Source organism: Epinephelus moara, chromosome 21 (assembly GCF_006386435.1).
Source record: "Epinephelus moara isolate mb chromosome 21, YSFRI_EMoa_1.0, whole genome shotgun sequence".
In the NCBI taxonomy this organism is placed as follows: Eukaryota; Metazoa; Chordata; class Actinopteri; order Perciformes; family Serranidae; genus Epinephelus; species Epinephelus moara.
The window spans coordinates 5,653,110-5,677,541 of NC_065526.1; the positions used below are offsets into that span (position 1 = coordinate 5,653,110).

The 24,432-nt window shown below is 41.9% G+C and overlaps 1 protein-coding gene across 2 annotated transcripts in view; it reads right to left on the reverse strand.

Annotated features, from left to right (window-relative positions):
- Positions 1-24,432, reverse strand: part of spidr (scaffold protein involved in DNA repair) — a 46,325-nt gene that overhangs the window by 15,218 nt on the left and 6,675 nt on the right. For both annotated transcript variants that reach the window (XM_050075053.1, XM_050075054.1), the window contains 6 exons: positions 23,281-23,510; positions 21,792-21,892; positions 20,122-20,341; positions 12,331-12,535; positions 10,638-10,870; positions 1,545-1,703 (listed from right to left, as the gene is read on the reverse strand). In XM_050075053.1, the coding sequence (XP_049931010.1) occupies positions 1,545-1,703; positions 10,638-10,870; positions 12,331-12,535; positions 20,122-20,341; positions 21,792-21,892; positions 23,281-23,510 (1,148 nt within the window). The remainder of the gene's footprint in view (positions 1-1,544; positions 1,704-10,637; positions 10,871-12,330; positions 12,536-20,121; positions 20,342-21,791; positions 21,893-23,280; positions 23,511-24,432) is intronic.

The window sequence follows — 24,432 nt, forward strand, 5'->3', positions numbered from 1 at the left end:
GTGGACTAACTTTGCACTTGAAGGTTGCCCGTTCACTTACGTTTTAACAGGTCTGACGCTACTATGCGCCCCGGCTGTATCTAGGCTAACGGCTAACATGCTAACTATTATTTTTATGTCACTAGTCACTTGAAACAAATTTAGGACAATAGGAGACAGATTGAAATAAACCGAAATTTCCCTTTAATCTTTTACAGAAAGGTCTATCTCTGTAGGGATCCTTTCTATAATGTTGTCAGACACTTTTATAACACTCTGAACCTGTCAGTGGCAAAAATAAGCACTTTTAGTGGCCATACACAGACGAAGCACACATGTCCCTCTTGGTTACACTGCAGCCTGTTTTGCACCTACCTGCTGCAGCCCTGTAAGTCAATACTGGACCAAACTGTTGACCCCATTGGTCGCTTTACCACAAAAACATAGGGAAACAGGGCCAAGAAAAAACAAATTATTATTGATGACTGTTCAGTTTCATTTTAGTTGACAAGCGTCCAAGAATAGGCAAATATCCTGTGAAAACAGCTCCTTACAGTAAGCACACATTACTCACACAGGTGACAGGGTGGCCTCTGTTTCTTTTAGAAACCACACACACCCTTTAAAGAGTAATACTGATAAAGAAATAATTCAACAACTTCAGAATTACGCTTACTGACATTTTTGCAGAGATTAGCAGAGAGAAGACTGAAACCACTCTAGTCTGAGCGTGCTATCAATCTTCTCATCTAACTCACTGCAAAAAAGCAAATAAGTGAATTCCCCAAAAATGTCAAACTCTCCTGTAGGGTATACATTATTATGAAGGCCTATATTTACCGGTTCTCAGAAACTGGGAAAAAACTGAATGCCCGATTTATCCCTAAACAACCCACGTGCTTTTCCACTTGAGCTAGTAAGATGGCCCATGTGTGAGCAGTAGAGATAGCCCATCCATCACAGTCGAGACCACAGAAAACCTCCAGAGACATTATGTGCCGCTGTGGCATTGAAAATACCAAGGATGTAAACATACCCCCAGTCGGTCTCTAAATGTTCCCATGTCAGTTCTACTAACTGCTTCTAATCTGGGACCCTGACTATGGAAACTCACAAGGGACACAGAGCGTGCACCTCGGTATCACTTTACATGTAAACACAGTTGCACTGCCGGCAGGACAGCATAATCAGGTTCATATGAGCTGCGAGCATTAAATTCTCATTGTGTTGCAAATGCGGGTGTTAATGTTTCAGGGGGGCATTCAAGCATGAAAATGGAGAATTTGCTCTGGTTTAAAATACTGAGGATTCACACATTAGACACTAAAGCCAATGACATAATATAAGCCAAATAAATCCACGTGTGATGGTTTATCTTGAGGCTAAGGGCTTCTAGCACAAGGACCTGAGACATTTATCCAGGGCTGTTGTTCCAGATGGCTACAGAGCGAGATAAGATAACCTTGCTTAGAGTAGAAATCCATATCACAGATTGGTATTGGTCACAGGTTGAAGTTTACTCATGACTCTGGGCTGAAATTCAGGTGAAAAGCTACCTCTCTCACCTTTCTCGAGTGACCCGCTGCACCACCTTGATGCCTTTCAGCACGCAGGTCCTCCCCTGCCACATGTGGCAGTACTGGTGGAGGTCGTTCCTGGAAGACAGGAGGTGGAGCTGGACCACGCTGAACATCCCGTAGCTGTCCTGGACGAGCACACAGAGCCTGGGGAAAAAAGTAGAAACAAAATCATAATTATAATCCATTTTATTTATGTAATGGTGCCTTTTAGCAATGAGTTAAAGTCGCTATGAAAAATTAGACTAGTTTGATGCACTGATCTTTAACTTAACACTTCTTAAACATGTTAAAAGTGTCCTGTGGCAAAAACAAACTAAAGTTCCTGTTTACATTCAGTGTCTTTCACCAAAACGCATTGTGTGAATTGTTTACATCCATGTTTACTTGCGAGCAGTTTTCTTTTTTACTGCATTCCCTGGAGTTATGCTGTTTCTTTGTGTGTTACCACTCCAAACTCTGCTGCAGTTGCAACAATCAATCGATTAGTTGCCAACTATGAAATGAATCATCAACTAATTTGATAGTCGATAAACTGGTTTGAGTATTTTTAGAGAAAAAAAAAGTAAAGTATCTCTGATTCTAGCTTTTTAAATGTGAATATTTCTGGTTTCTTTACTCCTTTACGGCAGTAAACAAAATATTTTTGGGTTGTGGAAAATAACACATTTGAGGACGTCATCTTGGGCTTTGGGAAACACTGATTGACTTTTTTTTTTTTTTTTACCATTTTCTAACATTTTATAGACAAAGCAACTGATTGATTAATCGTCAACAGACTACTGTACGATGACAAAAATGTTTGGTTGCAGCCCTAAACTTGAGAAACAAGCGGCAGAAATATGTACGTGACTCGTCATATCTCGTGACGGTGTACAATACCAACAAAACTGGAACCCACTTGCAAAAACATCACAAGTGGGCTCCAGTGGCAGCTCCTTCATGCGGCTGACCACTGGTCAAAAACTCCACGTGGCACCTCTAAAGTCATATCCTTGAGGATCATTGCGTTAATGAAAAGCACTTTAATTTTGCAAAAAGGGAATAAAATATTTTCATCCATATCTCATATTGTCAGAAATCCAAAAGTTGCAATTACTTTTATTTTGCGGAGAGCAAAGAGAAACAATCTGCACACTGAGTATTTCACGTTCCCAAAAATGCTTTGACTATCAGGGTCTTCATCAGTTCTCGAAGTTCAAAAAGTTTTCCCTTTTAGCTTTAAAGGGGAACTACACCCACATTTAAAAGCCATTCATGTTATTCCTATTGTCAAAAATAGTCCAAAAAATATTAGTAAGCATTAACAATTCTCTCTCAAATCCAAAAACCAGAAAGCTAAAACTTAAATTTGTGATGTCATAGGGGATAAAGTCCTGAGTATATGGGCAAATGGTTTTTTCCAGAACTGAGAGCACTGCAATAGAACAAATACCATTTGTCTATGAAAAAAGAAAATCACTGTGTAGCTCCAACACATCAGCCTCGTGTTCATTTATGGAGCAGCTCCAGACTTTATACCCATGACATCACAAGTTTGAGACTGACTTGAAAGAGAGTAGCTCATGTTCACAAATACTGATAGAACTTTCCGAGGCCATGGATGTGACATAATGGAATATTTAATTAGGTGGTCACCTTAAAGCCAACATAAATGAGAAGTCCTAAAAGTTCTCAGAATAAGTGAAGCTTAAACACTTAACGTATCACGGCAGCCTCGCAAAGTTGGAATCAACAAGTAATTTAACTGTAATTGAGATTTGAGTCATTAATTCTTTGGCAACATGCAATACTTGGTATGCAGAGTTCATCTCAGTTTCCTGTGCATGCTGCTGTTGTCCTCGCTGCACCTTTACGCTACTTTGTCTAGAGTGGAATAATTCATAAGTATGGAACGCCACTGTTCCCGCTGACACACTGACAATACACAGCAAAGGCTCAGCACTGACATTTGTAAGTGTTAATGCTTGTGGCCGGTTTGACAGGCTGCTGCTGACAGAGAAGACCTTTGGCCCACAAAGTTGCGAGCCAGCGAGCTGCTGTGTATTCCTGCACTCTGCTGCTCCCAGTGAGCGAGGAGCTGGAACTGCTGTAGGCTCCAGTATCTCAGCCAGTCAAGCCCAGACACAGCCCTGTACCAGCCCTGAGAGTAAACAGTAGAGTTCATATCCCTGGTTAGACAAGCAACGGCCAGGGAAGAAGAAGAAGAGGAGGAGGAGGACGAAGAAAAAAAAAAAGGGAGGGAGGACTGTCAGCATGCCCATCATGCATGTGCATGCATGCGCACATCCCAGACATTGGGAAAGTTTTGAGACTGTTTTCAACCACCTGATTAGACCTATAAATGTCTTCTGTTGGTAAACATGGGGTCTGACTCTGTTTGTTTTGAGAGACCTGGAAATAGATATCTCAATAACATTCCTGAAATGACTTCTGGTGGTGAAAGCCAATGTTTTCACCAAGATTATTCTCAGTTGTTTGCTCTACTCACAATCCCAAATCCGACCTATACAGCACATCTTGTTAAAACAACAAGGAATGTTGATGAGAATAATAATGCTCTCTATATGTGACAAGCTGCTGGAGCAAAGTGGACGGTCCATTTTACACACTTTGTATTTATCCCTTTAATCATGTATTGACATGTTGAACACTTTGTCCAGTCAGACAAGAAAATGCCTCAGGAAAAAGTGATTCCTGAAAGACAAAACATGTTCACATTCTTTCAAAACACAAAAATAATACTTAGTTATGTTGGAGTGAGGAGGAGGCCACTGTCCTACAGTGAACCCTGTCATACATGTTGTAACCAACGGGCTACAACTAACAGTTATTCTCTACACTGATTGATCTGTCTTTTGATTTATTGTTTAGTCTATTAAATGTCAAAAGGTTAAAGGAGCTATATGTAAGAAATCTAAAGCAAATAGTTGTAAAATCCTCCTAATATGTCACAGAGGCTAAGGAATAATGTTCATATAACATACTGATCTCACCGACAACAATAGTACAGCCAGAATATTCGCATTTAAAAAAAAAAATTACGGTCCGCAAATCATGTTTATGTTTTGAATTTGTGTTTTGGCCTGTTGCACCACCCACCGCCGTCTACCAGTCACGCAGTCAGTAGAGTCTCAGCATCCGGGTTGCCAGTAGTTACGACTGAGCTACAATGGCTGACTGTGCAACTAAACCATAAAGACCTCGTTATGATTCCCAAAAACGCCAAGACAAAACTCGAGGCAAAGCGAGGGTCTATATAGGAGATGCTTTTGAACGGTGGAGACGGTTGAAAGCGGAGAAGAATTTGAAATCGGATGTCGAAGTGGCTACTCTTCTCCTCGACAGGTAAGCTTTAGCCAAAGTTGGCTAACTAGCATCATAGCTAGACGGGGATGGACATTTCGAATACTTTCAACTGTTATTCATTTTCGATCATACATTGTAGCCCATGTGCAGGTGGGTCATCGACCCGACTGATTTTATTGAGAAACAAACGTTAGCAGCACGGCAAGCAGCATTAGCAGTGTCCCGGTACATAGCATTAGCGGCTGGCTCCTCCTCCGCTGTATCCTGGCAGCAGCGCTAGCAGCAGAGAAACCAGACACGACTCGCGGCAGTATTTTGAATTTGAGTAGAGTACCCATTTTGGCTACATTCTTACATACGGCGCCTTTAAACATGCTTACCTACATGGATGTTTTCAAATTGATTCACCAGTCAACAACCCCAAACACCCAAACATTAAATGTGGAATAATAAAAGGAGCTGATCTTCACATTTAAAGAGCTGGAACCACAAAATGTCCGCCATTTTTTCTTGATAAATGACTTACAAATGGTGTCAAAATTGTTGGTGACTCATCATTTCAGCCAAATTAAAGTTGGGGAAACAGCTACACCTTTAATACATGCAACATCTTAATAAATAAAAGCCATTTCACTTGAAGCACAGTTTTCATTTGCACGGAAATTTATACTGATTATGCGGGTTCTTATGAATGCTTTCACACTCTTGTAGAACATTTGTGCGGGAGGAAATGTACCGGGATGGACTTCGATTTCAGTAAATTTTCACCTGCGGAAATATATGTTTGACCGATGACATACTTTGTACCAACCTATGTCATAGCCTGCCTCCAGATCATAGCTAGCTTGCTGCCAGAATGTGGGAACGTCTTATTAACTTGGTTTAAATAAAGGAAAAGCTAAGGGTATGTTGGTCACAGCTAGCCAAAACAGCTAGCGTTAGCATCACATTTTGTGGTGCGACTGGTCTTTGTTTAATGTAGTTAACGTTAGCCCCAAGATAGGTCTATAGATAGATAGATAGATAGATAGATAGATAGATAGATAGATAGATAGATAATTTAAAATGTCCTCAGCAGCAGGGGCAATAATGACAAAAAAAGACACAGTTCACAAGAACACAGCACACATATTGACACAAGAAAAATCCTAAAAGTACATAAGATCACAAGGTGTAAGCTGCTGTGACAGGCTGCCGCTTGCCACGGCGCCTTTCATGGTTTTGGACCACATAGAAAGGTTTTGTGCTGCAAGGACTGGACACTCTTTGGGTGTCATTCACAAAAACGTGCCGATCATGACAGCAATGCGGACCATTCACACCGGATCCACATCTGTGTGCATAGCTGTCATTCCAAAAATTTGCATACAGATTTCCCGTACAGCTTCAAGGCTGGCCATGTTTTGCATATTTCTTCTGTCAACAAATCCCTCAAAAAACAAACTAAATCAGCAATGCCCTGGGCCGTCTTGATCAAACTCACAGTTTCCTACTGAAGACGTTAATCTTTAAAAATGTGTCACAAATACACCGTTTGATTTGTTTTTTAAAGGCTAATTAGTTCCTTAAAACACCTGGGCATAACAGCGTTTAGCAAACATTACTCGAACAGGTGGAAATAGTTTGTTTATTGGAGACTATTTTTAGCTGCCTCTGAGTACACATTTGGTACGCTTGTGAGTATTTACAGCAGCATGGTGTTTGTGGGATCAACTCAAAATGATTTACAGTGTGCATGTTTAGCGCAATGAAAGACATGTGACCCAGCAGTGCGGCTTGTTGATGTGTTTGTTATCATGTCTGAACAACAATGGAGGAGTGTTTAGCATGAGGAGGAGAGAAAGAGGCTTTGACAACAGCGGAAATACTTGTTAGCAGGATCAATTCATTGTTAAGTAATAACTATAAAATAAGTATATAAAAAGACTAAACTTACCTCTTACCATAACTACAGGCACGTAAGATATTGTATATGACTAAATAAATACATTAAAAATGCTGCTACATGCTGAACTCTTTACTTAATTGTAAACAACTGCCATTTAATAAAATTCTAAGCTAAAGCTACATCAATAAATAAATTAATTATGACCCTGCCTATAATATGATTACAGCTGCCAGAGTCACATTTGGTGGGAAAATATATACACTTCCACTTTTAGTGGCGCTTGTCTGAACTTGCAAAAGCTTCTCATGAAATCTGATATGACACTTGACAGATAGCGAAGAAACCGGTGATGATACTCTTGGTGGTACCAGCCTGACATAAACAACCACCTCCCCATTCAGGCCCTCCTTCACAGCCCCACTTCCTCACACGGCGACCCCTCACTCCCATAAAAACCCTCTGTCACTGGTTTCAGTCGCGAGCTGTTTTCAGGAATTTGTTATTGTGAGCGATCACAGAATTCTCAGGAACTCAGGTTTTCTTCCAGGAACTACGATCCACTGAGCCTGTGCAAACACACAGACATACTCCTTCACACTCACACACACACAGTCACACTGTGTACGCATGCACATTACTTGGCAACGCACAAGTAAGTGACCCACGCATTAAGAATACAGCAGAGAGGCCTCATTGGTGGGGGGCGGACAGGCGGGATTCCTTCCTATGTGTTGTCCACCAATCAGTGCAGGCAGAGTGATAAACACGGTTGTAACAGGATCCTTGCAGCACATTGTGTTCCTTCTTCACAGAGGAAAAAAAAACAACTAGCCTCTCCTCACTTCCTGCAAACAGTTAATCTTCTTGTTTATTCTAGTCTGAATTTACGGGAACTTAACATCTTCTTCAGGCATAAATATCATACTGGCCTCCTCCCCTGTGTGTGTTAACATGGAGGCTAAACAACAAAAGGATCAAATAAGCGTGCTGACCAGAGGAGTGAGTCATAGAGGCTGGGGACACAACATGAGAGGCACAAACTGTCCTTGTCTTTATACAGAATGGGGCTAGTGGGCTGCGAAGTAAACTAAACTAAACTAAAGCAGGCAAGCATCCTGGAAAAGTACTATAAGCAACACAATGTACCAAGAAGTTGTTTTTCACAGCAAAACCTCAAATAAAGAGGCATGAAAGTGACGGAGTAGTTAGCTGCTTTAGCGCCTTATTGAATTTTAGAAAAGGCACGATGGTAAAAACGAAACCAAAATTTAGGACTTAGGTTAAAAATATCACTTTCCAGAGAATCAGTCACAATGAGTCGGCAGCATCCCCCACATATTTTGAACCCAGGCCCTTGAGATCACCTCCTAACCTCTATCCTGTGACTACCACCCGAGCCTGCTGAATCTGGTTGAGTTCTGGAGAAACGGAGGGAAGGGCAGGAGTGTTTCCGGTCAGAGGGCGGCGTTTGTTTACCAGCCGCAGAGGCAGCATGGCAGGAACGAGTGTCATATTACATCGGACCCTCATTTAGTCAGTTAGCCTGTCAGCTGACCGGGGCTCTCCCTTCACCACAGAGCGCCCCTCGGGGCCGCTCCACTCAGAGAAACCAACACTTTTCTTTCATTACTCAGCAAAGAGCTAAAACAACAAGCCTGGGGAGGGCCAGGCAACTAAAGGTCATGCTCGCTGGATGTGCTTCAAATAGAACATTCACTGATTCATTAACTACAACAAGACCACTCGAGTAAACCTCTAAGTCACTTCAATAACACAGGAAGCTGTGAAAGCTCAAACTGCAAGAATGTTTTGTACAAAGCTGATCCACGTCACTGGTTAAAAAGTGTTTCACAGTAATTTCTACTGAAATAACAATAATAACTGGACATTTTTAAACCTGCATGAATCAATATTCTGGCATCAACAACGGAAAAACTACTACAAATGATGTGAAACTGGTCACACACAGTTACAAACCCGGGAGGATCAACATTTGACTCTGCAGCATTTGTGTCTTTCGGCTCTTTGTTTCAGTTTCATAGCCAACAACTTTACCGTCTGATTCACTCTCACTGCTCTCTCTCATCAGCATCATTTCCAGTCACACCAGGCAGCCATATTACGGCGAAAAGGTCCAATAAACCCACTCTACACTAAATGGCAAACAAAGTTAGTGACTCAGTGAAGAACATAGTGGAACATTTAGCAGCTAGCGAGCAAGATATCTACGTCAGGCGGTGGCGGAGACCAAAAACATAACTAAAAGAGAGTTACTATTGGACATACATTCACCAGGTGACTAAAAGATGACTAAAAACGAGTACTAATGTTGTTCCGTGTCTTTTTCTGGATTGAATTATTAGTTGTTTTGTCCATAAATTGTCATAAAAATACCCTCTGCAGTTTCCCACAGCCCAAGATGATGCCTTCAAATGTCTTGTTGTTGCAGAGGAAATATATTCAGACTATCATGTGTGACAAATAAAAGCCTAAATTCCTCACATTTGAGAGGCTGGAACCAAAAACTGTTTTGCCTTATTTCTTAAAAAATATCTAAAAGGTCCAGTGTGTACTGAGTATAGCATTCATTCTCATCTGAAAATAAGAATCGTTGTGTTTTTGGTACCTTAGCCCAGACTAGACTCAAAAATAGAGCCATTTGCATTTTCTGGTTGGCCACCGTAGTTTGGCACACAGAAGTTTAAGTTGGTTGCAATGTTGCAGCCTCACTGCTGGATGTCACTACATCCTATACACACGACCTTTAAAGGTGCAGTACACAACATTCAGAGACCGGGTCAGGATTGCCTCAACACGGCTCTCACCTCTATCGTCACAAGCAAACATGGAGGTGGCTCAACCGAAACGACAACAGTACTGACAAAGCTAACAGCGTTAATATATCGGGGGGGTAACACTTCCACGACAACGTTCCACCACTGTGGCTGGTGACTGCGTTATCGGGCGTAGTAGGCGTGTGCAGAGCAGTGGCAATTAGCTAGCCAGTGGGATACACTCAGATGGACTCAAATGCACGAACATGAATGCACCATCGGACCGGCTGCCACAGCAAAAAACAGAGAAGCTCGGATTACAACTCGCACAGAGGGAGTGCGGTTCAGTTATACCCCTACATCTTTACCTAGCAAACTGTGGTCTGCTGCTATATTAATGCTCTGAGCGTCACCTTTAAATGATTATTCGGTTATCATAATAGGTCACACATAATTTTCTGAAGGCCAACTAATCGTGTGATCGAGCTCAATACACGTTTTTCAATGAAAATAATGTAACGTGGGCCATCACTGGATAAAGTAACCAAAGCTAAAACAAATCTCATCCCTTTGCACACAAGTGTACATTTTCAGTTATGCTGCGACTGAGAGGCGTGACATTTTTACATCCATTTAAAATATACTTGTGGTTTTCTTTATAACATTAAGGTAATAAAAGCTGCTGCAAACCTGTTCCACCCAGCAGAGTGTGAGTGGGCACCAATTCAACTCCGGCTTGCTGGTGCATGAGATTCTGAAAACATCATGCTGTCTTTCCTGAGAATTGGCCAGAATCGCTCACAGAGGAGCTGGATTCAATTAGAAATGTTTGTGTCCTTTGTCAAGCAATGCCATATGGCTGGAGACAGCGTGAGCACTTTGTGGGGCCCGCCGCACTGTGAACAATAGCTCGACCACTTAGACACATTGTGCCACCAAGGAGAAGCATGCGAGGCCTGAATCCAAGGAAACCAGCATGCAGTTTTTCACAAAAAGAGTAATTTACATTGTGGGAGAGAAGCATACACAGGAGATAAAATGTGATTCATTTTTTCCCCAGTCTCGTTTGGCACCGAGTGACAAACCGAAGACCTCACTGGGCCGCTGTACCTGGTTTTGCCTTTCTCTGCAGGAGGAGGAGCTGAAGGAAGTCTGGGCTTGAGAATGGACACAGGAGAGCAGTCAGGCACAGGGATGGAGTAAACTCTCTGGACCACCACCTCCACGTCCTGCCCCACAGAGCCAGCCTGGCCCAGCCCCTCAATGGCTTCGAGGAGAGAAAGGCAGTGTCTTGACAAAACTCCTAAACCTCCAAAACTGCACAGAGCATCAGAGGCAGCAACCTGAAGGGGAGACAGGGAGGAAAATGAGATGGTGCTTGCAATGATTAGTTAAATAATCAAATATTAATCTGCAAATATTTCGATAAAAGAGTATTTTTTAAACTAAAATGCCAGGTTCAGTTTCTCAAATATGAATAATTGCTGACGAAAGTGAGTAATAAGCATTTTTGGTACTTTTTTTCTGACCTGATAAAGACAGAACAAACGATTTATAATGAAAGCAATCGTCGTTTGTGTATGTGACATGAAGAAACGAACGAACACATAACGAAACACTAATTTTACTCACAGTTTATGCCATCACTCTATAATTTGCGTACAGTTTGTTGTCAACAAACATGACCGCAGTGAGCAGTGTGTACCATAAGAATGACTTTCTTACGCTGCAGTAGAAATCTGGAGAAGAAGGGCATGGCTGATGCTGCCATATTTTTCAGGAGTAATTCAATCGTTACCAAAATTTATTAATATTTGCTCAAGACAAAAACAGAGATTTAGATCCCTGCAGCAGAGACTGATGCACCTGTTTCTGAGTGAAGCAGGTTGAACACTCTGTTGAGACTATTTATTGTTCTCTGTGTGAAAATATTTGTGAAGTGAAAGCGGTGAACGCTGTGGCAGAATGTGCTGTTTGCACAGTTGCACCTGTGATTTAATATGAATTTATGAAGAGTGTGGACATAAGCTTCCTGATGTGTGACAATTCAATTTTGTTTTTTACACAAACAACTAGGACCTTATGCAGGGTTCAACACTGATGTTCTTTTGCTTGTTCACTGAGGTGGTCAGGCAAGTGGGTTAGAAACAGAGTCAACTTTTACTTGCCTCCTATACAAATTGTTATGTTTATTAGCAGTAATCAAATAACAACACAAAGTTAACTATCATGAAAAATGAGCTCTTTTCATTCACCTTGCTCTCAAACTTGCAGCAAACAGCACAATATAAAGTTGGAGCCCATATCCTCTAACGTCATCCAACTTAATTCCTGTTTCTGGATAACTGAAATGCTTGCTTGCACTTCAGCTCATGAACTTTGTCTTTACCCAACGCCATTTTCTCACGGCACCGCACATGTGCAACTCTCAGAGATGACAAGGAAGTGAGATGGTTCACTCAGCAGCTACCTGCATCATCAGCTCTAAAAATCAGGATGTGTTTAATTCTTCTTTACGACTCGCCTGATCAGGCAAGAGAGCTGCTTGATTTACTAGCCCAGCGTTGCATTTTACCTGCCCTGGGCAATCGGACAGTCCTTATTGTTGAACTCTGCCTTATGGTCACTAGCTTATTGGACTGATGACATTTGTGTGTGCAGTGGAAGTGAGTGACAAGAGTTAAAGAGGGCTTAAAAAGGTTTGTTTGATGCCTCACATTAACCTATAACTCACTATAAATACATTTTGAATTGGTAATTGAAGCGAAGGCATGTGATTCTTTTGGAATCGAAGCATACACACCTGTTTGGCACTGATCTCCTCTGCGGTTTTGCATTCTTCCAGCAGTCCAAATATTTTGCACAGATCATAGGGACTGCACCTTTCTGCTGACAGCAGGCCCCTAGGAACGGCGATGCTGGCTGGTGTGTTAGCAGAGTTGACTTTCTGGCTGAAGTGTGTGTTCAGAATAATGTCACAGCTGAAACCCTGAATGGAAAGACTTTGCCTGCAAAGAGATTAAGTACATTAGTTTTAGATTCAGGGTAGAGCAGTTGTTTCAGTGTTATTGTTGCATTCTGTGCCTTTGCTCTGCACGAGTTTGGAACACTGAATTCACCATGAAATTAAACATATTTAAAGTGTTGGGCAATGATCAACAGCTTGTGTTGTGATTCTGTTGATAACAGATGCAAAGACTCAGATTTTACCCGACAGCAAATGTAGGAGATCATTGCACAAACGTAGGGGGGCTGAGAGCTCGAGACTGTTTGAATGTCAAACTCAGATAAGGTACCATCCACCTCCACAGGTCTTTTCACTAGGTACCACCGTGCGCAAAGTACAAGTTCAAAAACGTTCACCTCCTCCAAGGCAAGTAAAAAAACACAACGGATGCATCTGTCCTCTTTTACTGAGGTAAAAGATGCATTTTCCATGTAAGCGAGGTTCTTAAAAGGCTGTGCCTCGCAGTGCTGCACAGCTTGATTAAAACACTTTCCAAATGTGACATCATGTGTGGAAAAATACTTCAACACCCGTCACAATCAAACAGGCCGAGAGGTTCGCTGATGAAAAACACCGAATCAAATGCAAAGACTGCGTACGTGTGACCTGAAGTGCTCTCGTGTTTGCTTTTGCCCGTTTTTTAACTGTTACCAGCTTGAACTTCACTCATCTGTGTGTGCCAAGAAAGAGAAGCTGAACTTCTCTAGAATATCTCAGAAAAACGTCTCCGGTCAAGTGTCTCAGCTAATCAAGGTAAAGGACACACACACCTAAGTGGAACCGCGCCTGAGAATAAAACAACTTGACTAACAGCCAGATAATTATATGGCAGGTTTTTTGTGGTAAGTTTGAGTTACGACTTAATATCTTCCACATGTGACACGGATAATGGTGCGATGATGGCTTATCGCTGACTCAGAGCCAAGAGCACTGTGTGACTGGAACTGCTGTACGTGCCGCAGCTCGTCTAGCTGAACCAGAAAAATTAAACACACAGTTAAAGCGGAAAACAACAATTTGTTTGGATGTGCATTGGGAACAGGAGGAGAAGAGAATATTCACAACACAAATTATCACATACACTCATGCCTATCATACACTAAGAGACTTTAAAAAGACTTTGGAAAGCGTGCGAATCCTGCAAGGTCACTATTTGCAAGACTACAACTAGATTCCTTTTGGAATTATTTCCCATCCTGCTCCTGGTGGAAAAAATGATGCCAAACTCCCTTTAAGAAATACTACATATTACAATTCCTCATGTATCCACAAAAACACAAGAAATAAGGACACGTGTCAACAGTATTCTCGTCACTTTGGCATCAATATAACCCATAAAGATGAAGTGTATTTGCATGCAATTTACATTTTGGATTTTGTGGCCTCAACTTGTCACCAGCCTCCGTTGGTCAGGTGCACTGTTTTAGTGGGAGGAGAGGTGAACTGTTTCAACAATGAAAATTTCTCACTAAAACGAGGTACACGCCGAATCCACAGTCCAAGAGAACCAAGACTTTGTTCTTATTTTAGCGCCCTCGTGCAGTCCCCTCCATCATAACTGTCTACCTGATTCGCTGCTTCTTGTTTGGTGCTCTAAAGAGCGCACTAATTATTCACTATTTGCACGAGCAAGACTAGAAACTTAACGATAATGTTAAAGATGTTTGATTTTGCTGAATGTCAAGACAAGGAAAAGACTGACTCAAGATGGCTGGGGCTGTTTTATAACCAGTTTACACCACACAATCGAGATCATGGGAGCACCAACTGAGTTAAAACTCCTATTATTTTATTTGGACATTGGAAATTTGTCTGTGGTAAGTGTAAGGCTGGTGCAAGGTTCTGTTTCCGTCTTTATTTCGGGGAATGTTTTGGTCATTTTAGAGGCTCTAGTATGTCTTTCTATTGAATTACATTAGACTGAGAGGTGTTTCTAATAATTTGTCGACCCTCTAAGTGCAAATACTGTGTCCTTTTAGAAATAAAAGTGGAGCATTATTAATCATAATATAGATATTATTATATATTCACAAGATAGATATGTAAATAGATATTCAAGCTCTATAGCAAACAACGTAGGAAGAGGGTGGACACAATTACACACCTGTAACGTTGCTAACGCTATTGATTAATCCATTATTTTCTCAATTAATCGTTCTGTCAATCGCAGAAAATGGTGAAACATGTCTATGTAATTTCCCACAGCCAGAGCTGACGTCTTCAGATTGTGTGTTTTGTCTGATGACCCTGATGAAGGCCACAAGCTGAAACGCGTCGGTCAATAAAGTTTCTTTTCCATACCACAAGTGTTGCTGGAGCTCTTTTGACATTTTTCAGTGTTTCCTCACTCTCCATGCACCTTGTGAATCGGTGAAGTTGTGCCAGAAACCACTTTCTACCTCAAGGAATGTTTTATCCGACTAACAGTCCAAAAATCCTCTCACGTTTAAGAAGCATGAAACCTGCAAATGTTTGGCTTTTTTGTTTAAAAAAACACTAATACGATTACTCAGTCATCAAAGTGGTTGCCAATCAATTTTCTGTCAATCAGCTAATCAGTTAATCGACCAATCATTGCAGCTCTGATCTGTACAGCCTCGCTGTAGCGTTAAATCAACACATAAATAACATTTAAAATATATAATGTAATCTTGGGAAAAGGTAGTATTTTCAGGTTTTTGTCCTTGACTGCATTCACCTGACTATACATGGTCACGGCTCTGTTTCCACCCCCTGCACTGTCGGCAGTCGAGCAAGATTAATGGACACAACGGTATGCATTCGCCACATCCAGCACATACTGTATGCTTTACCACGCTGGCGCAGACACTTGGATGAATCATCCATTAGTCAACGGTAAATTAATACGCTGGTATTCTGACAGTCAATACCTGTAGTCATTAATCAAGTGAACATACCTGAGACTCACTGGTTACACTATTCAAATCATCCTGTCTGTCATTAAGTCAGATTATAGAATAAATACTGAATCCTAGTTAGACTGAGCAAGCATAATGACAATAAATAACATTTTAGACTACTTGAGAATGATAATAAATAATACATATTATCATTTCCTCCAGGTGCTCCAGCTTCCTCCCACAGTCCAAAGACATGCAGGTTAACTGGTGACTCTAAATTGCCCGTAGGTGTGAATGTGAGTGTGAGTGGTTGTCTGCTCTATGTGTCAGCCCTGTGATAGTCTGGTGACCTGTCCAGGGTGAACCCTGCCTCTCACCCAGTGTCAGCTGGGATATTTATTAGCTACTTTTCAGATTAAGATTAAATCTAAAACATAGAATCCATTCATAAAACACAATGCAATGCTATACCTGACAGCCTGTTATCTAGCAGGATATATTACGTTATAATAAGCGCTACTTCAGTCAGCTATAAGAGCAAAGTACTGTTTACATGTTAATGTATCAGAACTAAAGAATATAATGTTGTTATTATTTTCATTATTAAACAATATGAAGTTATCTCTGGGTAAAAGCTTTGTTCTACTAATCTTTTCTTATTTCGTCTTTTTGCCGCTCTGAAACCTGCACCAAACCACATTTTTCGCTCACATGAACTTGTTGACTCTGCATGAGTACTTATACTTTAGATAAAATGTTTATCAGTCCAACATCTGAGCAGAGATCAGTTAATCACCAACAGCTATACAGTCATGTTAGTAGAGCGGAACGTACTGTTCAGGGGAACAGGTACAACACCCGCACAGGAAGTGTGTGACCCCATTGTGAACAGGTGAGTGGGCAGCTGTCATCATCAGACAGGTAGTCAGGTTAAGGAGTGGCCCCGGCTGCTGGCGTCACAGCTCGTAAGTGAATAATCCCTGCAGGTATTTCCGCTCAGGCATCGGCCCACTCACAACAAGGCGTGGGAGGTGGGAGGAGCGAACCTACTCACTACAGGAATTGTGGAGGAGTTTAACCCCTGGTGAGCGTCACACAGGAAACTGATAAGAGGAATTTTACCAGACATGCGTGTGCTTTAAATTCCGGGTTTTTCCACTCATCTTCTGCCTGTCGTGTCCCTGTAGAAGTTGGATAAATGAAAATCTCTGCAGAGAACATTAAGCATGTCGTCAGCTGTTCTTGGTTATGATTTAGGGACTTTTTATTGAGTTAGAAAATTGATTGATTTAAAATGTAAACCAAATGCTGTAGCTGCAGAAAGTATTTAATACAAACAAAAGGGGATTTAAATACAGTCGTTCAGAGGAGTAATCGTTCTTTGAAAGAGTAAAAGTGTTTGGAGGGGGGCTTTACTCTATCTTGTGATTTCAGGAACAGAATACAACAGGGAAGGAGAGGTGCTAAAGCCAGAGATACTCTCCAACCACCATGTGTTTTCAATCTCACTCCTTTGGCTCCCTCCACGCTCTGCTCCCAAATGCTCCAGAAAATAATCCTACTGTGTTTTTTCCCCGGTTTGCTGGAAATGACCTAACTACTGCCAGGAAGAGGAATGTGAAGCATTCCCTGGAGCTGTTCGTGACGTCAGAGCGCTGAGGAGGCCCCTGCGCTTCCGCCAGCCTGGATATTCCAGAGTACACTCAACCTAAACTCCCAACAGCTGGAGTCAACTGCTTCCTCGCTCCAACTCCAAAACAATCCCAAGAAACACACACACGCCGCCCCCTCCTAGCCTCTCCACCCTGCCCTCACATCTGGGCCTTTGCTGCTTACTAATGTGAGCTGCAAACAGCACATTTTTAAACAGGAAAACTTCAGTATTCTTCAACCTGGACCATATTTTCCCTTGTTTTTGTGTCAAAGTGACTAATGCAGACATTAACTTTTGAAATTAAAAACAGGCAGTGTAACCACCCATGGCAATTTTGCACCGTCATTGTACGTCCACTTAAAGTGCTTGATTTTACCACTTGTTATACCTTTCTGACAAAATCATTTGCACGATCATTTAAAGTCTCGCTCAAGGAGAAGTGTCGTTCTGAAATCTCGTGAGAGGTGACTTGTTGGTGAAAACACAACAATGAAAACATTAGTGAGAGATGGAGAGAGGAGTGCCGGGAAGAGTTTGTTGAGTTTGAGTACAGAGCGTGTAGCTTAGTGTTGTCTGAAAGATTTTCAGTGTCATGGCTAAATATTTAGCTGATACGACAATGTGAAGAAATGCGCAAGATTTCAGACTTCTTCTTGAGTGAGACAAACAATCAGTCAAGCCGAGTAGGTATAAACGCAGCTGGAGCAGCTACGTAACCCGACCACCATACCTACATGATCGTCCACCTTCGCCCCTTAAAGTTTCTTTATGCTTCTGCGTACACTCGACGCAACGTGCACGCAGTTGCTCCGCAGTTGCCGTGTGCCTATCATAGTTCTGCGTCCTGTTGGTCTATGTCGCTATGCAATTCCCCACCAAAGCGCTTGGGTGCGCGGTGTTCTTCTATATACCTACCTAGACTCTGTGACGTCTATGGTTCATTGTTTGTTATCTTCCGACAAATGCTCTTATTACAATTGTTACGATGATAGCAAAGAGAGAGGCGACTGCTTTGATGGTCTGTACGCCCGTTGAATGCCTTGAGGCAGTGTTGTGGTACTGCAGCAGGAAGTGAAACCTTGCGAAATGCCGGAAATGATGTAGTTTGAAGGACCAATCATAGTTCTTGCTGTCTGCATTGGGTCTGCGTTGCCTCGACGCATGGTTACAATTTTTTGGAGGTGCACGTCGCGTCTCTGCGTCGGTTGCAGAGGGACGCAACGCCTCCGCAAAGCCCTCTGCGTCGTAGGTATGCAGAAGCATAAACCTTGAGAGGTTGTTAAGATTAGGGTGAGGGTTACATCTCGTTGCTTATTAGGTGATTCACTTCTTTGTGTATAGTGAATAAAGTAAATGAATAAAGTGGATTGTGGCAACATTTGGCCTCATTTTAACTGATACAATGTCGCAGGATTCAAATAATTGTTACGTTGGTGGCTTTGTCTTGTACTGGTAATTGGTGCAGTTTGCACGTCATTTTCGCTTTAAAAAGAATAAAGCTGCATCTATACGTGTCTCTCGCCAAGCTAAACATAAAGAAAAATGTTTTATTTATCTGTGGGTCCTTTCCATAACATTGTCAGACAGTTAAAATAACAATCTGAGCCTGTCAGTGGCAAAACAAGCACTTTTATTGGACGTAAATTGACAGTGCTAAATGCACCGATTGGTTACATTGCAGCCTGTTTTGCAGCTGCCGACTACAGCGTTATCTCTTAATACTGAATAATTTCAAAACACTGATGTTATTATTAGATAATCAGACACAAAAAAAATTAAAAATACTTCAGTTTTAATGACTTCCAAAAAATTACTATTAACCATTTCTCAGTGTTTAACCTACACATGTATGTGTTGTAATCTGTGAATCTGTTTGCCTCCTCAGCATTATTCTGTGATCCTGTTACTCTTTGTTCTGCTTTCAGTGAGTCAGTCTCGTATTGTGTAACTGCGTCTTTTTTGTGTGTGTAGTTTTAGATAGCTGACCAAGTTACGATGATGTCAAAACAATCAAAAACAAGGAAGTGCAAGATAAAGTTGCACTAATCAGTGTAGTATTCATTTGTCACACAAATGTGTCACCCTACCTGTCGTGTGAAACGTATCTGTCCTTATTACAGCTGAAACATTAATTGCTTAGTCCATTAACAGAAAATAAATCGGCAGCTATTTTGATAATTGATTAATCACAAGTCACTTTTTTCAGCGCCTCATTTGCGAAACTTAAAATCATTGTAAGCCTTTTATCTACGACTGTTGGCTGGACAAAAAAAGCTATTTTAAGATGGTTGTGGGCTTTAGGAAATTATGATGTGCATGTTCCACTACTTTCAGACATTTTATAGACATGATAATTAATCAAGCATATAATCAGCAGATTAATAAAAGTGATAATAACTGTTAACTCCCATCCAAACTCCTATAACAGCTTGCAATTCGTCTTAAACTGCAGGAGAACCCCCTGAAGTGACAAATGATCCTTATTAATAAATCTCCCAAAGTTTTCTGCAGCTGGTGTTCAACGGCTGTCACTTTCAGACTCTGCTGGCCGCCCTGCAGCATCAAATATCCAAATCAAACTGCATGCAAACTGCAGCAAAATGTGATAATTATTTCAGTTCACCCTCCAGACACGTTTTATAACACATGAAATACTCTGCTTTGAACAATAATTTGTGTCTGATATGGTTTTTCTACAAAAACTATAAAGCATCTACTGCATATGAGACATATTGTAAGTCCCGTCTCAGCGTGTGTTCACTGGAGGTTTCAAGTTTCCTCATCACACTTGTGTCAGTTGCATAATGGGCCCAGCATTGGCTCCAAACTAGCTGTGATGTCATAATATCCTGCTGGTTTGTTCATGTATCAATCTCAGATTTAAATTGAGCACAGAAAAACTTTTTTCTCCTTCGGCAAATTAAATTGAAAACAGTCTTTCAGTCTGTCAGATTCCACACGTACATCACTCTGCAAAGTGAGGGTGTAATCATCCAGGTGAAGAAACAAAGAGCAAAACACATTTTAAAGCAGATGGGGACTGTGAGGGTGACGTGTACTGCATCGTCTCACCATGGCGGGTATATGTGGACGATATCTCTGGGCGCAGGAATCAGCTGGCCTGCAGTCTCTCTGTTGAACAGCACCAGCACACAAGCTCTTTCCTCACAAAGAGGGTGACTGTGTTGGTGGCCCACTCCGGGAGGCCGGTGGTGCTCACAGTGCGCCAGTTGCATGCTGCACTCCTCCTGAACCTCCAGCACCTCCAGCACCAGCACACCAGGCCTGTCCGCTGGAGAGCACAGCAACAACAACACAGATGTTGAGTGTGTGTGTGTGTGTGTGTGTGTTTAAAGACTGTACTCATGCTCTCACGGACTCTTGCTCTCTGTGGGACTCATTATGCGTTATGAGAGTAATTCTCTTTAAGCATCAGAACAATTCGCACTGCATAACTGTAAAGCTGTTACTGACTCAGGCTGAGTTGGATATGAAACACAGTGAATCCCACTGGGTGAGTGTGCAAATGTTTGGAATTTCACCACAGCGCTGACTGTGCTTTTGGCCCGCACCATAAAGTCGACAGAGATACTTAAGAAGAGCAAATCGAGACAATGCCCTGAAGCTGTAAATCACACTGAGATAAGAGAGCAACTTGGCTGCATGCAAATGTTGTGTGTAAAATTGACTGCATTGAATTGTGAAAATTGCAGCATGAGAGCTCACAGTCAATGCAGATCTGTTCTTGTGTACGTTAACAATCCTTGAAAGTGGCCGGAGGGGGGAATTTTAATACGATATGAGTAAATCATATCAAAGGGATCGCTGGAGAGCGATTAAGTTTTAACATGCATTTGTCCAAACATGAATCCTAAGTGCTTCATTTGTGCTCTGTGCCGCCCAGATTACAAAATAATCAGAATTACCGCAGGCAGTGGGCCAACACTGAGAACGTCCTTAAATCCTCCTCTTGGCCTAATGATCTGATAAGTTGTAGGCAGGGCATCGTGTCAGGAAACACTTCAAGGCCTGTATGCAAGTGCACTGACATCACACGCCGAAATTACAGCAACAAAGATAAACAGGTGTCCTGTAACAGCATGATCGAGCCAGTGTTGTTATTGTTAAGCGTGTACCAAGGAGTGGGACAAATTGGAAAGGAACACACTCTGCTAAAGGGGTTTAATTACGCACTCTGCACGCCATCAGATTTTAACCATCTCAAAACTCTACATAAACAGAAGCTGTTATCGATGCAAAAAAAACCACCATTGGACTTTGAAAATGAGGTTAAGTCAATATAAACCTCCACGCTTAAACCCTCCGTTTAAGTTTTCACACATTACGCTAATCAAACCATCTACTGACCGCGAAGCTGTATCAGGTGGGTGTCTACTTTTTCCACGATCAACTGTCACCTTTAAGCCACTGCTTGTGTCCTATTACAAGGAGATACTTAACTAGAGAACACAAGTGGTTTGGTTCACCACGGAAAGGAAAAAAGAACTAGGCAAGCAGTTTCCTGTCACCTACATACTGAGTTCACAGTTCAGAGCCACATTGATCAACTTGCAGCCGGCACTTCCTCAGCGTCTCCGTACACATAGAAAAGAATCACACCTGCTTCGAGACAGGCTTCATCCCACTCACAAATCAAAGTTCATTGTTAAATGCGAGCTGTGGTCCAGAGGTCAATGTGTGCAGCATCCTGTGGAGAGTACAGTGGAGTCTGTGTGCATCACCTGTTGTTGCTGAGGTGTCAGAGACAGACTGGTGCCTCCAGAAGCTCACAGCTGACCTCTGTCTGCATTGCAGTCGATTCAGCCTCTCAGCCAGACCTCCGCTGTGCAACAAACAAACACAAGGGTACAACAGATGACATGATAAACTCACGCGGCTTGAACAAAAGCATGTGCAAAATTGTTTATTTCAAAGACAGAGACTTTCTGATGTAAAACACAAGCTGTCAAAGACTACAGATCTGTCAGATTTGGTGGGCTTGGAGCTGCCAATGACATTTAGCACCCACATCATGACACCAGGTGTCCCTTTCATCGTCAGTTCTGCAATGGAAACATTGCCGCCAGAGTTTGACTGTCATCTGGCAGTGAGCAAGAAACATGTCTTGGTACTTTGTTTGCTTTTATTATGAGGCAATAGACTCTGACACTTGGAATGAATAATAAAGTGCAGGACGGATGTAGTGATCAGTTTTAATCAGGTATCGGCTACACGTCGCACATTCACAGAAAGCATAGTGTGTGGCAGTGTATTTATCTGCAGAGACCCTGCCCTCTGCCTGTATTCTCTTCTTATTTTGCTGTGTTCAGGACATTCCTGGGTGTATGCCCCAGCCGATAACAGCACGCAGCTAAGATCAGGACTTTATAAAAAGGTAGCGACCAGGTGCGAGATCGTAGGCAGCATGCATCCAAGAGGATGCTACAAAAATTGCGGACACAGTGCCAAAAAAACCCACAAAAATAGAGCGAGACGAAACGCCACGTGGACAAAGCCCATTCAGAATCTGGAGTTGTCTTTCACTTTCACTGGCGAGCACTGAGAGAGAGGACGAAGATGAGGTGGTCTGTGGAGTTGACCTGTTTTCTGTCTACTGGAAGTTGCTGTGGTTAGCTTAGTTAGCTTGCTCATCAAATCTAACGCTCCTACAACTGTACATTAGCTTGCAGTGTATGTGCACACAGTGTAGGGCGGAAGGGCCAAATCTGAATGCTGTGTATACTAAGTATATGGTATTTTATGCAATTGCGTTCACCCAATGAAAATGCTTTTGTAATAATCAGTCACATTTCCTAAAGATTTAATTTCCTACACAATTTCCCGCCAAAATTGTTAACAATAACAGTTACTTATTAACGTTTATTTAGTGAGATGTTGTCATGTTTTATAGGATCATGTGCAGTGTTCATTATGTACAGTGCAAAGTGATGCACCTTTCAGCTGCATTTAAAATACGATTTCATCATTGAAAAATGTGATTAATGATTTCGTATGGCTCTTAAAATATACGCAATATTTTTTCTGAGTGTTTTCTCAGCCCCATGTCACCTTACACTACAATGATTCCACATGCTGTAGCACACATACTTTAAATGAGGGGAAATATTGAGTACTAGTATTGGATCAGAGAGTTTCGATATCAGAATCAGTATCACAACACAAAGAGCTGAATTCCCTGACGTGTCTTTAAAGTTACAAGAACATTCAAACCTTTGAAATTTCCGTTTCTTTTTGGCGGAGTCTTCAGGGGTCTTGGACTCCCTCTTGGACTGCGGTTTCTCAGGCGTCTGCAGCATCGCCTGAGCCGATCTGACCCAGTCACTGACTGACCTTTTGCTGCCCTCACCAGTTTGGCTCTCAGTGTCCAGTCTGCTCGAGGTCACTGTGCCCTCAATGTTCTCGCCATCAGAAACGTAGCCTGAGATCTCCAGCTCTGGCATCTAGGGATCAGGTGATAATTACGGATTAATTAACTTTAAAAAAAATAATCATAATAATTTGACGCAATTTTAAAATAAGATATCTAAATTAATTCAATCATTTTAAAAGTGTTAAATCACAGATAAAATGCCACTATATATCAGGGGGACTTTAGATATTTAAAATGGCCTCAGCTTTCGGTAAATTCACACTGAGTCACTAAAGATTAGATAAAACAATGAACTCAATCAGGCACAGGGTGGATATGGTACACTGCTACACAATCAGACTGATTAATTCACAAGATACGTTAACAAAACAAAATCTTTTTTGCTGTATCACTGCTCACTGCACCTGAGGGAATCAGTTCTCATGGAAAAATCCACAAGAAACCTGAGTTCCTGTCATGTGCAGACAAGACCAGCATACCAGGCTCTGTCAGCCAACGTGCTCTCTTATTTGAATCAACTTGACCCTGCTAGGCGGCGTGCCAGCAGACGTCACACTCTAACCAGCTACAGAGAGAAAGGAACACTATGTTCCTGGCCCCGGCTCAAAAATGTTTTCACCCGGCACTGAAAGCATTGTGAGTACACAGCTCTGCGCAGCCTCGTCCACTCACATGTTTCCCTGAACAAACAGTAGTAAAAACTCGTCTATAGTCCTGCTCTGATGACACATCCCTGATCTAGTGAGGAGCACTGATGTGTTGGAGGTCGCTGACCCTCTGTGCGGCTGAGGTTAGCGGACCGAGACACGCTCCATCTGGGAAGTGGCCTTTCTCTTTGGCCTTGAGATGCAAAGTTGCCCTCACAGCTCCGCCTATCCACATTCAGCGCTAGTACAATAACACAGAAATCTGGCAGACATATACGTTGAGTGAGTCAGCCCTGCATTTATCTGGAATATTAAACTTTGACTTGGAATAGGATGTTCTCCTCT